The sequence below is a fragment of the Sorex fumeus genome, unplaced genomic scaffold, assembly GCF_029834395.1.
Source record: "Sorex fumeus unplaced genomic scaffold, SorFum_2.1 ptg000037l, whole genome shotgun sequence".
Taxonomy (NCBI): Eukaryota; Metazoa; Chordata; class Mammalia; order Eulipotyphla; family Soricidae; genus Sorex; species Sorex fumeus.
In genome coordinates this window covers 33,641,602-33,659,979 of record NW_026606094.1, presented here as the reverse complement: position 1 = coordinate 33,659,979, position 18,378 = coordinate 33,641,602, and the positions used below count along the sequence as shown (strand labels likewise).

Here is an 18,378-nt window from a genome sequence, read left to right as displayed (position 1 = left end):
ATTTTGTGCGTGTACAATAAAAACGATTTTTATGTGTGTTGTTGTTGGTTTGGGGGCTACTGCCATCTCTGTGTTTATGTATCTGGCAGTGCTCCAGAAACATGTGATGCCAGGAACCAACCCCGACCCCTACCGTGCAGCAAAGCATCCCTCAGCCCATTGAACTATATCTCTGGTCCAGTTTTCCAAATTTTTAAGAGATTATTGTCACTGTCACTGTCCTCCCATTGTTCATTGATTTGCTCTAGCGGGCCCAGTAATGTCTCCATTGTGAGACTTGTTGTTACTGTGTCTGGCATATCGAATATGTCACGGGTAGCTTGCCAGGCTTTGTGATGCAGGCGAGATACTCTAGGTAGCTTGCCGGGCTCTCTGAGAGCGGCGGAATCGAACTCGAATTGACCATGTTGGCTGCTTGCAAGGCAAACGCCCTACCCTCTGTGCTATCGCTACAGCCCAAAAGAGATTAAGAGCATAAAATTATATTTTTCACTTTAGCAGTACCATAAGTTAGTGGCATGCATCTATACTATTTTGTAGATTTTTTAAGTAGTAATTTTTGGAGATAATATCTAATTATTTTATTTTCTTTATTTTCAGCTTCTCCATGGGTTGATAACAGCAGAACTCCAAACAAGATTGATCTTTATGATGTTCGCAGAAGACCATGGTAAGTATTTTTAGTCTTGAAAAGACTAAATAGACAAAAGAAGATGAAATTTCTTGTTAAAATGTTGGAGTGAACTTTTCCGTTATGAGTATGAATATTATCTAACTATTTAAAGAGCTATGATGTTGTGAGGACCCTCCCAGGGTGGGAGAAGCATGTTAAAAGTAGTCTATAGACCAAACATGATTGCCACTCAATGCCTCTCTTGCAAAACACGGTACCCAAAAGAAGAGAGAGAGAACAAGGGGGAATACCCTGACACAGAGGCAGGATGGGACCGGGGGGGGGGGATGGGGGGGGTGCTGGGACCCGTGGTGATGGATGATGGGCACTGGTGGAGGGATGGGCACTTGCTCATTGTATAACTGAAACCCAAGCACAAAATTTGTAAGCCTATAACTGTACCTCATGGTGTTTCACTAATAAAAAAAAAATTCAAAAAAAAAATAAAATAAAATTCACATTGAGTTTAATTTCTTAGCAAAAAAAAAAAAATAAAGAGCTATGATGATCTTTTCCCTTTTAATAAATAAGCTCTGTTAAATGTGTAAATCAAGATGTGCTCAAGTGAACACAAATAACAGATACTGTTCAATTGATTTCTGAAATGTATTTAAAATGAACTACTTTAATTTTTATATTAAATATCACCTCTGAACCACTTTTATGTGGTGAGAATTTCTACTGTGAGACTCTGCCTTTCAGTTTGTCTAGAGTAGATCTCTATTGCAGTGTCCAAATAGACAAGGAGAATTTGCCTTCTGGCAGTGAAGTAATGAGAACTGGCTCCAGGTAAGACTTCCCTAGGTTGCAGTCATTATAGTTTAGATTCTGTTTTTTTAAAAAATAGGTCTTCTTTGTTTCTCTCTACTAAAACACCTCATATCCCTAAGATAAAACTTGAAGAATACTACTAACTCATAGTTTTAATCACTCGAAAACAACTGCTACACCCTTGTATTTTGAGGTTTTTATTTTCCCAATGTGAATGCACTGTAGCACTGTCCTCCCATCATTCATCGATTTGTTCGAGTGGGCACCAGTAACGTCTCCATTATAAGACTTGTTACTGTTTTTGGCATATTGAATACACCGTTGGTAGCTTGCCAGGCTTTACTGTGAGGGCAGGATAGTCTTGGTAGCTTGTCGGGCTCTCCAAGAGGGACAGAAGAATCAAACCTGGGTCAGCCGCTTGCTAGACAAACACCCTACCATGTACTATTGCTCCAGTCCTCCAATATGAATATCCTTTAAAAATATCTGCATTATCTTATATATATATTGCTTTATATCCTGCTTTGTGATACCAGTACCTTTGAGTGCCCCTTTATAAGGAAATGTATATCATAAAAAAACTATAGGTAAGTTATTGAAGAAATTTTTATTATTGGACATATAGATTATTTCCCCTTAGGGTTAAGATAAACTGAGAGTCCATAATGATTCATTGTGGGAAGAGTTGTTCTTTTTTTGATTTCTTTCTCTGGTTCTTTTTTGGGGGGGGATTTTGTTAGGAGGCCTCCTAACCCATGGGTGCTCAGGATTCACTCCTAACTCTGAGCTCAGTGATCAGGGATCACTCTTGCATGCAGGAGAACCCTGGTCTGCTGCGTACAATATAAAAGCTCTACCTGCTATACCATGGTCTTCGCCCTAGTTATTGTTTTGCTTTGGCCTCATAGCAGTACTCAGAGGACCCCAGGGTCCTACCATTAATCTTGGCCAATCAGGGACCAATGCTTGGAGGACCATCTCCTGCAAGGGATCAAACCAGGTCCTTTGCATGCAAGACATGCACTTTAACCCTTGTATTGTCTTTTAGAACCCAGGATTAGAAGTTTTTGAAATTGTCTTTTAACTGTTCCAGTTGCAATTTAAACGAGTATCAACCATGTATAATAGTGTTACGTGTTAGCAGTTCACATACAATTTGTATTGTACTAAGCCTGGTGACTTAAATTGCTCCAAGCATGGGGACTCTGTTGTCAAGGGTTATTGAGTAGAAGGCAAACTGACATCAAATGGTTTGTGTTCAGAAATCTGTTGTTGGGGAGAAACTGAAAAAGCCCATTGTCAGGCAGAAGAGAAGAAAATTTCTTCATCCTCTCCATTTTTCCCATTGAGAGGCTCGCCAGAATATTAAGATGACGGACATTGGGGCTAAAGAGGTAGTGTAGCGTATATTGTGTTTGTGTTAAACATGGACATCCAGATTTGATCTCTGACACCCTGTGGGGTTTATGGAGCCCCTCCAGGAATAAATCCTGAGCAGCACTGACTGTGGCCCCCCAAAAATAAACAAATAAAAATAACATGATAGACGTTAGATTGGTTTGCTTTCCTTTGAAATTCTCTGTCCACATTGTCTAATGTTAGCTTGAGAGTTGTAGTGGAAATTTGAATTCAAGTGAACCTATCCCTGTGGTTCCCCTAATTTGGTGTCCAGGCATTTTATGTTTTAGGATCTCTTCACCTGTGATTAAGTTTAACTTCACAGTAGCTGACTTGTCTAAGTAACATTGCCCTAGAGTTTCTTTAAATGTGTATTCAGGAGTTTTAGGGTTGGAGTTCAGTTTAAGAACCAGCACTGTGAATTCACTTCCAGGAGATTCCTAGGAAGTAGAAAGTTAGAGAGCCACCCACTGAAACTCTTGGTATTATGTTATTTATTATTCTATTTTAAGCTTCTGTTACACTTTATATTCCTTTCTGCTGGTATTAATTTTGCACATTCCTAAGCTGTCTTTGCTTGTGTGCATATCTTTTAAATTTTAAAATGTGACAAGTTTATTATTGCTCATTATTGTTATTTGTAAGAATTGATTTTACAGCCTAGAGTAAACCAATTGGAATTAGGGGTTATTGTTTTCAGGATAATATTCTCTAAATGTCAATATCTTTTTTGCTTCTACTATTAAAATATGGGCTGGAGTGATAGCACAGCGGTTAGGGCTTTTGCCTTGCATGCGGCTGACCCAGCCGACCTGATTTCTCCACCTTCGATTCTTCCACCCCTCTCGGAGAGCCAGGCAAGCTACCGAGAGTATCTTGCCCGCACGGCAAAACCTGGCAAGCTACCCGTTACGTATTCGATATGCCAAACACAGTAACAACAAGTCTCACAATGGAGACATTACTGGGCCCGCTCGAGCAAATTGATGAACAATGGGAGGACACTGACAGTGATAAAAGTATGTCTTCTTTTTGTGGTATAAAGATCTGACTTTAAAAGTGTATTTACTATTATGTTAAATACACCTTCTTAAAACTTTATATTACAGAAGCAGAAATTTAATACTATTGTCCACTGAGATATAGTGGAAGCCTGTCTCTGCCTTAAAAAAATTCTTATTTGGGGGGCTAGAGTGATAGCATAGCGGGTAGGGCGTTTGCCTTGCATGCGGTCAACCCGGGTTCGATTCCCAGCATCCCATATGGTCCCCCAAGCACCGCCAGGAGTAATTCCTGAGTGAAGAACCAGGAATTCCTGTGCATCGCCGGGTGTGACCCAAAAAGCCAAAAAAAAATTGTTATTTTTAAGAAAATGTCAGTTCAATTTGATATCATTCAGTATTAAAGATATATTTGCATGTTTGTTTCAGGTACATCCAAGGAGCTGCATCTCCTAAGGACATGCTCATTCTGGTTGATGTGTGAGTGGTTAAATTTTACAATATACATATATAGATATATATTTTTTCTGGTAATAGAGTACTTGAGTAGATAACAGTTAAATGTTATGACTGAGATGTTTGTTGATTGGTTAATAAAAGGCAATAATTATGATGACTTTAATGTCTGAACAGGTAAGCAACATTGCAATGTAAAACAAAAAGAAATTAACTCATCAAAATGAGAAAACGATATCATGATTCTGAAAGGGGTTTTTTTGCAGAAATATTTATCCACTTCCATTGTTTTGCCATATGTTATTGGGGGAGGAGAAAGAAGGGGATAGAGGTTGACAGGGCTACAGTGCTCAGTGCTACTCCTAGTTCGGCATTCAGAGGTCACTCCTGGCAATGCTTGGAATCAAACCAGTGTTTGCTATGTGCAAGGCAAATCCCTTAATTTCTATACTATCTCTACAGTTCCACTTTATATTTTTAACAACAGTAAAGTATATAAATAAAAATACTATTTTTCCTGATTCCACCCCTCCAACATAAACACACACACACACACACACACACACACACACACACACACAGAGTCCCACTGTATATTTTTAACAACAGTAAAGTATATAAAGTCTATAGTTTCTGATTCCACCCTCCAACACACACACACACACACACACACACACACACACACACACACAAAGTAGAATAATTTAAGTTAGCACTTAGCTATTTTTAATTCAGTGGCTTGATTATAGTGAAACTCAGTGTTCAGAATGGGACTTTATAGAGGAAATACTAATACAAGGAAAGAATTCCATAATTAATTATTTTATCCTCGTATGCTATAGACTCAGATATCTGTTATGTGTAATCTTCCAATAACATTAATTGTCAAATTTGAAATACAAAAATGAAAATGTGTGTGCTACTAAAACTGGAGAAATAGTGCAGCAGGTAGGCAGTTACCCTATGTGCATGCTGCTGGCTCAGGTTGAAACCCTATAATGGTCCCCTGAATCCCACCAAGAAAAAGGCCTGAGCACATAGTGAGGAGTAAAACCTGAGCACTGACAGATACACCTTTTCCCCTCCCCCCTCAAAAAAATGAACATGGACTTTTACTTTTATAAGGTAATAAAAATGAATCAAAAACCTGAGCTATTATATGCTCAGGTTACTTTTCCTGAGAGAAAAATGTTAAATTTCATATATTCTTTTTCATAGTGAAAGAAACAGAAACCAGTGGTTTATAAGCAAATAAATTTATATCACAGGCTAGCATCAACATTTGAATATCTCTTCATTATAATCTGAAGTAAGCAAACTTAAAACAGTAAAATTTAATTGGCAATAAGAAGACAATCCAACAAGTATTGAATTTTATTTCCTTTTATTTTATTGGGTTTTTGCCATACCTTGTAATGTTCAGGAGATGCTCCTGGGTCTGCATTCAGAGATCACGTCTCTCAGGGCTCAAGAGACCGTATGAGGTTCAGGGATTGAACCCAAGTCGACCACATGCAAGTGTCCTACCCACTGTACTTACTTTCTGGCCCTAGAGCTTTATTTAACATTTTTATTTAATTTATTTAGAAGTTCTTAAGCCACATCTTACTCTAATTAAATTATTGAGTGATTTTAGCATATTCTGATCCTTACATATAAATTTAAATAGTAATGTGATATGGTATAATACTACTGGATGTATAATAATTCCCAGAAATAATAATTTATTTTTAAAAATTTAGAACCCACTTGTTTTTTTCCTGAGATTGAATATATATGTGAAAATGATTTCAAAAATGTTATTTCAAAATTTTAAATTTCAAAAATATTATTTTCTGTTAAAACATTTTTTAACAGTAACATGTTCTTTTGTGCCCCACTACTTTGTGATAGTATATATACAGAGACAAATAAGAGATTGATCCTAACTCAAAGATGATTCACATGAAGTCGTGAAATTAAAACATCATCACAAGTATGTAAAGTAGTTGTTGAATGTAATAAGTATGAAGTATAGTACATAATTATAGGAATACATGGAAATTTCAGAAAAGACTTGAATAAGAAAATTTCAACTGTTAATAAAACTTCTATTTCTAAGTTTTAACAAGGATAGCATGGGTTGGGAGAATGAGCAATAGAATTTCAGGCAGAAGAATGGACCAAAGTAAAATGGCTGAGTTGAAAACCTTGGGGAAGCTGTAGCAAGAAGGGAAATTAAAGACAAAATGGGGGCCGGATTGATAGTATAGTAGGTAGGGCATTTGCCTTGCACGAAACCGACCCAGGTTCAATCCCTGGCATCTCATATGATCCCCATGCACCACCAGGAGTAATTCCTGAGTGCAGAGCCAGGAGTAACTCCGGAGCATTGCTGGATATGACCCAAAAATGCAAAAATAAATAAAAATACTAGATTGTGAAAGTTTTTTTGAAGGTAGAATCATTGATTATGTTGAATGTTTTGTAGATAACTCTGTGTTATTCACAATATAAGATTAAGGTATGTTTCCAGAATTTTCACCTTGCCAGCCTAGTGAAGAGATAATTCTAGGAGCTGATAGGAGTGGCTGTGGGTCTCGCTGAGGATTGTCTGGTAATTAAGACCTGAGCTAGAGTGGAGGGAAATTGGAAAGAAGGCCTCAAATTTGACTATATTCCAAAGCAAAATGAAGAAAGGGGGAGACTGTCCAAATATACTGGTTGAAAAAGAGTAGTAATTAGACATAGCTTGCTTGACATCAAATGTGTCAGCACAAAAGAAAAATAGGTGTACAAAAGAAATTTATAGTTGATCAGCAAATAGCTAGAAGTCCAAAATGGGGGTAGGTGAGAGTGAGAGCTGTATAAGTGGGAAGATTGATGCCCAGATAGAAGCCCTTTACAAAGAAGAGGCTGTCAGGGTTCATGGAGCACAAAAATAAAGATTGATCATAAAATGAAGACAACGCAAAAGTAACAGAAATTAGACTAAATCCCAGAGAATTAAAACTAGAAATTTTCCCACATAACTATCTTATTATTGCAATTGTTATGCTGCTTCCTAATTATTGACATACGGGACAGAGTAATATCCAGCAATTGGACATTCACCTTTGTTGTGCCTGACCCAAGTTTGACCTATGGCATCCTGTGAATTCCCTTGAGCCCACCAGGAGTAATCCCTGAGTGCAGAGCCAGGACTCAGGAGTAAGCCCTGATCACTGCCAGATGTGGTCCCCCAAAACAAACCAGAACAAAAAACTACTTATTAGTATAAACAAGTAAATCAGCTCACTAGGGCAGAAATGATTTCTATTAAATCCCCTCACTACCAGCTTGCTAAAAGTTCTGATATTTGGTATATGTTTTCTGATTATGGAATGAATATTTGTATTTTCTTTAAGTTGTCACTTGACTTAAAATCATTAATCATTGTAGTTAGAAAAATATATAATGGATGTCAATGAGAAAGATAGACATGATTTCCTCTGTTACTTCTTATCTCTCAAAAATACTCTATACTACTGATATATTTTAAGACCAAGGTGTTACTGGAATATTGAGTTTGAATATTGTCATTTGAATATTGCTCTATAGCCAATATATAAGTTGCCTTTTTAGGACTGATATTGAGTATATATGTGCTTGTTAAAATCCATGGATTTTTTTTTTATAGAAGTGGGAGTGTTAGTGGATTGACCCTTAAATTGATCCGCACATCTGTCTCTGAAATGTTGGAAACACTCTCAGATGATGATTTTGTGAATGTAGCTTCAGTAAGTATATGACTTTAATTTTACATAATAAAACCTCATTTCTAGCTCCCGTCATCCTTAAACACCTTATAGTATTTTATCATAGTTACTATATTTCTGGTTCATTATAGAACATCTTCCTGAAAATGCCCTCTACTATTGACTCTTATTGGCTTCTGTACTTCATGCCAAGGTCCTCTTAGATTTTCTAAGGTTAAAACTGAATGAAAGAATTGAAATAATGAATACAGAGGACAGGCATTACACATATTCTTCACTTAGAGGAACTAAGGTAGATAACAAACCCCTGTACTCATTTATATCACTGTAATTCCTAGTGACAACCTAATATTAGAATTAGATGATTATAGATAACAATTTTCTGTTCACTGTAATGCTTATTTTCTGGGTAGGCATTTTCAGGCCACACCCACTGGTGCTTCAGATAATTTCTGGCTCTGTTCTCAGGAACTCCCAGATAGTGCTTGATATATCAGATGCTTTGTCAGGAATTGTGCTGGGTTAAGCCACTTTTTGTAATGCAAATAGCCATAGCCTCCTGTGCATCATACTTTTGAGGTGTCTTGGCTTTTAGGTGTATAATTATCCTCTTTGCTTTTGCTATTGATTGCTCCATTGTGCACCCATTTTGCAATCACAACAGTTGTCACCTCCAAAGACTGAAAGACTTTTAGCAGACAAATCCTATAGGCCTTTAACTTTGAGTGACGCCTCTGTAAATGACACTCTCTAGTACTCTCTTATGAAACAAAGATCTCCACATTTCACATTTATCAAGATTTCTTCATCTTCATGTTTTTCAGATTTTATTGTCTAGTGTAAGTTTTATAGTATTATACTTTATTCAGGGGTATTGATCAGCCATTCAAGCTACTTACCAATGCACTGGAGTGCACATATTTTCTTAACTGACAACTCATTCTTACACACTAAATTGATTACCAAGTAGTGTTTTGCCTCAAGATGCTTTAATAATCCTACCTGGCATCTTCTCCCAGTATGCACTGGTTCACATTACACAGATATTGCATCTGTTATGTTGAATTTTTTTTAATATTTTCCTAGTGCAGAGACTAATTTTCCAGATGGACCACCTTGAGACATACAAATTCTTCTGTTGTCCAGAGCTATGCCTTGAGATAAGATCAGTTTTTTGGGGGGATGTCCAATGTCCTCTTTCATAGTCTCAGGGAACAGAGAAGCTCTGTTCAATAAACGGTAGTAATTACTTCTGATTATTCACAGGTTTTATTCTGTTCTCAATTGCATTCACCCAGATGTCTTCATTCTACTCCTAGGATTCCATTCCTTGCCAGTATCTACCCTGATGTTTCCATAGAAACTTTCAAGGCTATGAAAATAGTCTCCTTTATAATTCTCTAACTTATGGTTCCCTGACTATAATTTTCACATTGTAACTCATTTAACTTTCCCACATTTTTGCCCTTAGTTGATAGTTGGCTGAAATAGGTTGTTGCTCTCTTTAGGGAATGTAATAATAGCCAGAGTGTCTATTCCTTAATGATTGTCCCTTATTTCCTAAAAGTTAGGTGCATCCCCTTTAATCTGGATTGTGTTCCATCACTTCATCTGAAGATCATTGCAATTGTGATACTATAGCATGTGAGCAATTTTTCTGACTCTAGTTATGACTAAAATACAGCCATTTAACACTAAAGTCATTTATACTAAACTGTTGTTGATTATTCCATTCCAGACTCCCATTTTAGGATCTGTTTCCTAAAATCAGTATTAGTATCAAATTATATTAGGTTACTCCTGAAATAGTTCCTGGGACAAGGATTTAAGTACAGGGATTATTTATAAGTTAATTCTCAAAACAACTTAAAAGAAATATGAGAAATAAAATGAAAAGGGAAGAGATTAATAAGCAGTGGCTTTTCAACAAGCTTCCATTCAGTGAGTAAAGATAACTTACTTGGAAGATTTGAGAAGCAAGTTAAATTACATTTTCAGAATTTTCCCTTTGAAAGGAAAAACATCCTGGCATATTTAAGGTTGTATTTAATGACCAAGTGATATTAATCCATTGGTGTATTCAGATTACATATGCACAGGCAGAGGAGACCCAGAAATCTTGGCAGTAAAATTTGAGCTGACTTGCAGTAAATATTGATGTGATGCCAGAAGCACCTTCTAGTTAGAGATGAAAGAATGTCATTAATTATTATGCTTATAAAGTATTCATTAAGTATTAAAATGGCTTTTAATGACTTATGTGTTCAACATTTAGACATAATTCCTAATTAATTCCTAATTAAAGAGCTTAGGTGGAATTTACAGTGAGATTCATAATACCTGGGTAAGTTTAGAGACCACACCCTTTTCTAAACATGTTTTGGTTGTTAAATATGTAACAAAATATTAAGAAATACCATTGCAAGATGCTTCCTTTCCTTTTTAATAGCCAGGTTAATACAGACCTTGTTGGTACATTAAATGTTCTTGGTAAAATCTTACTGCTGTGTCCTTTTTTGGGCATAGATAAATATATGCACCAAATGTCCATGGGCAAATGCTGCTTTTTATGAAAGAAATGTGATTATGTTTGATCTGGAAATCTCAATACCTGAGTTAAAAAATTTGGGGCTCGAAAGATAATATAGTGCGCAAGTGCTTCCCTTACCTGAGACCAACCTGGATTCGATCCCTTGGTACCCTATATGGTCCCCTGAGCCCTGACAGAAGTGATCACCAAGCACAGAAGCCAGAGTGAACCCTGTGCAGTCCCCAGGCATGAGCTAAAATAAATGTGTGTGTTCATACATATATATATAGATATATGTATGTGTGTTAATATGTGTGTATATAAACAAAGATAAATGTGTTTGATGTTTTACTTTTTTGCTGTGGGGACCATAGCTGGTATGCTTCAGGGACCTGTGGTGCTTGGCAGGGTGGCATGCAGTGCCAGAGATCCAGCCCAGTCTTCTCACATGTAAGGCGTGTTACATCTCTACCATTTTAGACACATCCTTGGACCTATCATTTGTTTGTTATAGGGCCTACACCCAATACTGCTGTGGGGAGGGAGCACATAGTATCCGTGATCATGTTCAGGGTTAGTGCTTTATCTTGTGATCCGTCTTTCTAGCTCTAAAATCTATGTGGTCCACTATGGTGTGGTTTGGTGTTGTGTTTTAGTGGTGGTGGATGTGGTAGCGGGGTGTGTGAGTGTGTGTGTGTGTGTGTGTGTGTGTTGTGTGTTTATTACCAAGGATCCAAGGATCAAATCCAAGGTGTCATATATACAAATGCTATTCATCTTAGACCTTTTCATTTAGTTTGAAGTAGATTTTATTTATGATTTTACAGAGAAATTACTATAGGAGATTTTCTATATTTGTCTTGAAGAACAAATATAAATTGTAGGCATGAACTGCAAATAACTGCAAGCAAACACATAAACACTGTCACTGTCACTGTCCTCCCGTTACTTATCTATTTGCTCGAGTGGGCCCAGTAACATTGTGAGACTTGTTACTGTGTTTGGCATATCAAATACGTCACGGGTAGCTTGCCAGGCTTTGCTGTGTGGGCAAGATATCTCGGTAGCTTGCCGGGCTCTCCGAGAGGGAGGGAGGAGGAATTCGGGTCAGCCCAGTTGGCTGCATGCAAGGCAAACGCCCTACCTGCTGTGCTATAGCTCCAGCCCTATGTCTGCATAATGTATTTTGACTAGATAGAGATCTTTATCACATATGTGTGTGTGTGTCCTTTTGTTCTTTTGTTGTTGTTTTGGTTTGATTTGGGACCACACTAATGGTGCTCAGGGCTAACTCCTAGCTCTGTGCTCTAGGATTACTTTGAAAATCCTTAGAAGGCCATATGGAATGCTAGGGGTCTGACCCAAGTAAGGCACATGCTCTACCCACTGCACTATCATTCTGATCTGTTATTAGATGTTTAAATGCTCTTATATCAAGTTTCTTCTGTTCCTATACACTTGACACATATTCTTATTTACACTTAATGAAATATTTAATGTCAATTATATGAACGTTATCTAAAAGAAATCCTTTGATTTTGTTTCTCATGTTATTTTGAGGGCATAAATATTTAAAAAGGGTACTTTAAAGGACATCACTGCTTATATTTAGGTATTTTGTAAAAGTGAAATTATAATTTTGTTACAGTTTAACAAACAGTTTAATAATTTAACCCTTCCTATTAAGTGCAGTTTTGGTAATTTAATAGTAGAAAATCTAAAGAAAAATAAATGTGCTATCATGTATGGCTATGTGCCCATGCAAGTCATGTGTATTTTTCTTTTATTTTTCTCCCTGAAACAGAAAGTCTAGTAAAGAAACAAAATAACATTTAGCTTTTATAACTTCAGGAAGACATAATAATAAGGTGCTGAGGAAGCTTGCTAGTGATTCCATAATTAACTTTCCCTCTCATACCTAAGGCCATCTCAGTCATCCAAAGAAATAATCCATGATGTGATTTATATTGCAGTTTTCCCAAGTTGCCTAGAACCAACACATAGAAAATACCAAGCAGACTTCTCATTCTGAGGTTTATATTTCTACGTTTTTCTGGTTTTAAGGAACAGCCCCTTTCTGTACTTAAATCATGTATAAGTTGTCAGAGTGAATGCTGTATCATTTCCCAGTGTTTCTATTATCTTCCTAGCTATTCTTTCTTGCAGGAAGGAAGCCTGCTGTTCAGCAAAGCTTAAATGCAAGTATAATGTAACTGTTTCCCCACTAATCCAGTTACAAGCTTTGATATAAGTAAGTGGTAGATAATAGGAGCAGCAATTCAGTCACAGCGTGTTCTGATTTACAGGCAAAATTTCAAATGTGACACAGTGAGTGGAATTTGTTTATAAATATAAGGGAGTTTGACATTTTAGGTGTAAAATACTTCAAGTCAGTGGAGAAGGAAGGAAATATAAGCTGGTTGTAAACAATATATTAAAAGTTAACAACTGAAAGAGACGGTCATATGTTTCAATAAAATCACACATCTCTTTAAGAATCCATCACAAATGTTATGGTTATAAAGTTAAGGGCCTGTGAATAATTTTTCCTCCAGGAAGTTTTTCTAATTCATGATTGTTATAAAATTCTATCTTTGATTACTCACCAGAAAGAGATCATCAGGAAGTAATTCTTTACAATATATTTTCTTTTAGTTGTAGGAGAGAACATTATTATTTTTTAAGTAACCTTAGCTGCAAGAGAGCTTCTGTTAAGTCTAAGTACAAAATGAGAAGTGAGAAACCAGAGCCAGGGAGGAGGCAGGGATGGGAAGGCATGGCCGACTTACTCTTCCTGAAAGCTTTCCCTGAGATGCACTTTATTGAAATGCCTGTAGCTTTCCTCTCCCTAGACCTCTGTGTGAGACAGGCCATAGTTCATGTGTATCTATATAAAACAACAAAAATAAGTTGATAATACCTTATAAACATTGTGAATGTTTTCCATCATACATGGGTCAGGGAGCCCAGTTTTTGTTGGTCTATATCAGGTAAAGAGCAACTAGATGAAATGATCTTGTGAAAACGTTAATAATGCTTATCTCTGGTTAAGTGCCATCCTGCAAGTCTTTGTCTGTGGGGTGCTTAGGTTTCTGAACTAGACCCGGTGGACCATATGTGGTGCAAGGGATTGAACCAGGTCTATCATGTGCAAGACAAGTGCCTTAAATGCTGAATCATCTCTGTAGCGTCTCAAATAGTCAGGTGAAAATCTTTATGCATAAATGTTTTTTTAATTTGATTACTTCCCTGAGATAGATTCCTCTTTGTTGTGGTTATTGTTGTTTATATTTGTGGGCGTACCTGGCAGTGCTCAGGGACTACTCCTAGGAATCCTCAGGGGAAAACATGATGCTCAGGGACTCTTGGGATGTATCTGGCAGCGCTTTGGGGAACATGTGGCACCAGGGTTGATCGCGTGTAAAATTTGTATCTTAACTCCTCTACTACCTCTCAGGTCCTCTTACTCTTTCTGTCAGATAATCCCTAATTCTTCATTGGACTCAGAAGTACATAGGGAGCCTGTACAACCTTTGTAACTAATAGTTGTGTGACCTAGTGCTGTAGCAATTTTGAACACTTCCTCCTCTTTAAAATGGATACAAACAAATTTAGCTTGTCACCATACTGTTAAGCAGTAAAAAAAATGACACATGTAAATTGCTAATGTATTAAAATCATTATTATGACCATTCTTCTATCTTCTAATGCTTCTTTCTACCAACTGTTAGGAGAAGTCCTTGCATGTTTCACATTTCCTACATTAGATCATTAGTAACCAGTTTGCCCAAATATATATATATATATATGCTCAAATATGTATGTATGTATATATATATATCCATCCTGGGTTAAAATGATAGAGACATCATATTTCCCAAAAGAGATTTACATTGTAGAGTAATTAAGATATTATCTGTCTCTTAAGGGAAGAAGCCAGCTGCCAGCAGTCCCTTTATAAGAACAGCAGCTTCTTTATATAGGGATTCCTTGTCTGGAACACATCTACTGCCTGTGCAGATGACCCTACCTCCCCCCCACGCCCCCCCCCCCCCCCCCGCCCCAGCCTCCTTGTAGGAATTGGGCTTTGGGTACAAAAAAAAAAAAGATGTAACTCTGCATACTGTCATTGCTACAAGTAATAAACTGCCTTTGCTGTGACCCACAGGGCTTGTATTTTTTCTTCCAGTGTCTATGAAAGTGGAGGAGATCTCTTATTAGCTTGCAAATAGTATAAGAGTGCAGACACCTCCCAGGTCTTGACTCGACAATCTAATACCAGCCAATGTCGGTGTCAGAATTTGTTTAAATATGAAATTACACTGCATATGCATGAAAGACCAGGTTTGAATTGTTGCTTTTCCTCAGTGCTATAGACTTCAGCTTTTCTTCTAAAATATACCTAATGTGTTTCCAGACAAGGGCATGGCTTTTTTGGCTTAGTGTCTTTCTTACTCGAAATATGATACTCGCCGCATTTGGGTGTCACTATGTCATTTTAATTTAAAGTGATTTCATCACCCCCTCCCCCTACAACTCAGATCTGCTTTTAGCCAGACTGCAAGGAAAATAAAATAACATTTGATGTGCCAGTACAGTTTTGTGATAAATGAATTCTTGGAAAGTAATTTTATTTGTGTCTTATAAAATAGTCATCTATCTAGATTTCAGGAAAACTTTATGTTGATTAATTTCTCATTTATGTCAGCAAACAAGAATATTGTAGTTTATACCCTTGCTGCTTAAATGAAGACCATGGCCAAACAGCATGCTTCGCTTAAAGGTAGAAATACAGAATCTCCAGCTGCTCCCTAGGTGGGAGCGAGAATCAATGTTTAGCAAGTCTCCTGGTGATTCTAGCCCAGTCTCCTCTAGCACACCACAGTATGCATGTCCACACCATCTTTTTTAAAGCTAATGATGGTGCTTTTATTTGAAAATCAACTTCTTTGAAGAGATGCACAAATAAATTATAGGTGTTGCAGAAATGACTCCAAAATTAAGGACTAGAATAAAGGAGAAATTTAGGGCTTATAACATAGATACAAATAAGGTATTTAGTTTAAAAAAATTCTTAAGGATCGCCAGAGTATAATTTAATTGCTTTTCAAGTTTAGGGCGAGTTTATAAGGAGGTGTTGACAAGCATAATTTTCTTTCCATCAATCACATGTTATACTAAAGACAGTTTGGGGGTACTTGGCAATTAGTCACATTTGCATTTTTGGAAATAAGCAAAGTAATATTGAAGGTGAGGCAGGGGAATACTTTTATTTTTAACTCTCTTTAAAATTTTTAAATGTTATCGATTTATTTACTGTGGATAAAAAAAGTAGCATACACAATAAGTATAGAAGTACGTCAGTTCCTAATGGGTAAAAAACTTTTAAAGTACATTTATTCATTTTATCTTAGTTATAAGGTGAGTGACTTGAACCAACCTGAGCTCTCACCTTATGAGAGTTACTTGTAGTTACTTAATTTAATTATATGTTGGCTCATAATTATTTAATGGGTTTAAATGGAAAATGAATAAAAGTAGAAATTCATGCTATGTTAAAAGCTATTAGGAGAAATATAGTTATATCTCAAAGTTTGAACAGTAATATACTGTTTGGCAGATTCCTGAGAGAGTAAAGTGAGACTATTATAAATACACTGTTAATTGGCATGAGATTTCTGCAAGAAAATATGACAATAGGTAATGTGTGTGGAAATCATTATTTTGTGTGTGTATTTGTATATGGCGAATTGAATATGTGTATATGTGTATATGGTAAGGACTGGAGCACAGCAGTAGGGCGTTTGCCTTGCACGCAGCCAACAGGGCCGACCAGAGTTCGATTCCTCCGCCCCTCTCGGAGAACCCGGCAAGATACCGAGAGTATTTCAAGCTACCCGTGACATATTCAATATGCCAAGCACAGTAACAACAGGTCTCAAAACGGAGACATTACTGGGCCCGCTCGAGCAAATCAATGAACAGCGGGAGAACAGTGACTGTTTTTTAGTATATGGTAGCATATACAAATTCAGGTAGTCAAAGGTTTAGTCCTTATCCTGTTCATCTCTTAGGCCTTAGCCAAGGATGTTTCCTTTGTGTTTATGAGTAAATGTTATTTACTATTGGGGCTGGTTCAGATAATTTTTTTTGTTTCTTTGTAATATTTTTTAGTGTCTAATATTTAAAAATATGTATTATATATTTTAAAATATGTAATATATTTTAACATAGCATTAATGTATAATTTTATTCATTTTCCATTTAAACATGTTAAATATATTAATATACACATATAGATTTTTCCTTTTTAATAGGAGTAAAACCTAGACAGTGTTTTTAAGCTCAGGGTCTCTATATTCAATGTTATTTATTCTCCTTTATCGCCCTCTGGTGCCTGAGAGGTGAATTGCTTCTAATAAATGTGATTTGTACTGTGGTCACCTAAATTTGAAGTCTAATTCTAAGAATTTACTTTACCTATTTCATATAGAATTTTTATAATTTATATTGTTTATCATAATTATATAATTAAATTCATTACTATTTTTTAATTTTTTTAAGAAAGAAATATTTCCATAAAGGATGTCTGAATTTGAGTTCTCATTTTTGCCAGCAATCTAGAATCTGAGCCCACAATCCTGCACCGTATTTCTTTTTTATGAAAAAATATAGAGAAAATTAAACATGAGAGATCTATCATAAAATAATTGAGATATTGAACAATATTTCAAAAAATAAAGTGATTCTGTTGTGTTCACTTAGCTCCTTAAAAATTGTGACTGAAAAATATACAGGTACCTAAAACAAGCCTGGATTTATAGATTGTAATTCATAAACAGGGTGAAGGGGTAGAAATGAAAAGCAGAATGTGTATTGGGACAAAAATTAAATGATCACTTGTCTTTTTCTTGTTCCAAGGAGAGGAGTGTTTACTTTAGGTTTTATCTGTAATTCTTAGCATTTCTAGGGCACAAAGACTTTAGCTTACCAACCTTTTCCAAATGAGACATGATATTGCTGTTCCTAGACTGGATGGGGGGCACTTTCCTGATGCTCCTTTGATTTGTGTGTCTAGCCAATGCTAACATTTCATCATTTGTGTCCAAGATTAATATAATGAAAAGCAAAGTCTCCTGTGTCAGAAATGTTTTATAGAAAAATTCATTATATAGCAGAGTACAGCAGAACAAAAATTAAATTCTGTGTTTACCAACTAAGAGTTTAAGTTGCTTCCTTTTAAGCAGTAACAGTCTTCTTGGGCCCTAACACAACTTGACGTGTGTGAACTTGTCAATAATATTTATAATGGGAATATTCTCTGAATTCACTAAAATTGACTCCTCATGATTATCTTGAACTTTTTCAAAAATTAAGCGAATATTCTTTTGCACTCACTAATGCTGGCATTGTTAATAAGAATCTCTTTGATAAGCATAGGAATTCATTCTGATTGCTTTGAATACATTAATATTTAATAAAATATATTTTAAAACTGTAATTTTATGTAATATATACTGAGAGTAATATTTTATGTTGAGTTTCATATATATCTTTATTTGGCTATTTTAATATGTATTTGGATAAAATTTTTCATATATGTTTAAGTTGTATAATGAATATACAAGCTTAACTACATATTGTAGAGCAAAGGCTACCAAATATGTTTGACTTCTGCCCTTTCAGGAAAAAAATAAATTACTCAGCAGCTTCCAGAAAATCTTCAAATCTTTAAACAAACAGAGAGCACCCACACACACACCCAAATTGTACCTCAGGGTGCTATAATAACAGCACCCCCTGGAAGCAATG

General features: G+C 36.2%; 1 protein-coding gene across 1 annotated transcript in view; it reads left to right on the top strand.

The window, feature by feature from the left end:
* Nucleotides 1–18,378, top strand: part of CACNA2D1 (calcium voltage-gated channel auxiliary subunit alpha2delta 1) — a 474,650-nt gene that overhangs the window by 360,653 nt on the left and 95,619 nt on the right. The window contains exons 8-10 of the mRNA XM_056118578.1: nucleotides 601–670; nucleotides 4,273–4,323; nucleotides 7,958–8,057. Of these exons, the coding sequence (XP_055974553.1) occupies nucleotides 601–670; nucleotides 4,273–4,323; nucleotides 7,958–8,057 (221 nt within the window). The remainder of the gene's footprint in view (nucleotides 1–600; nucleotides 671–4,272; nucleotides 4,324–7,957; nucleotides 8,058–18,378) is intronic.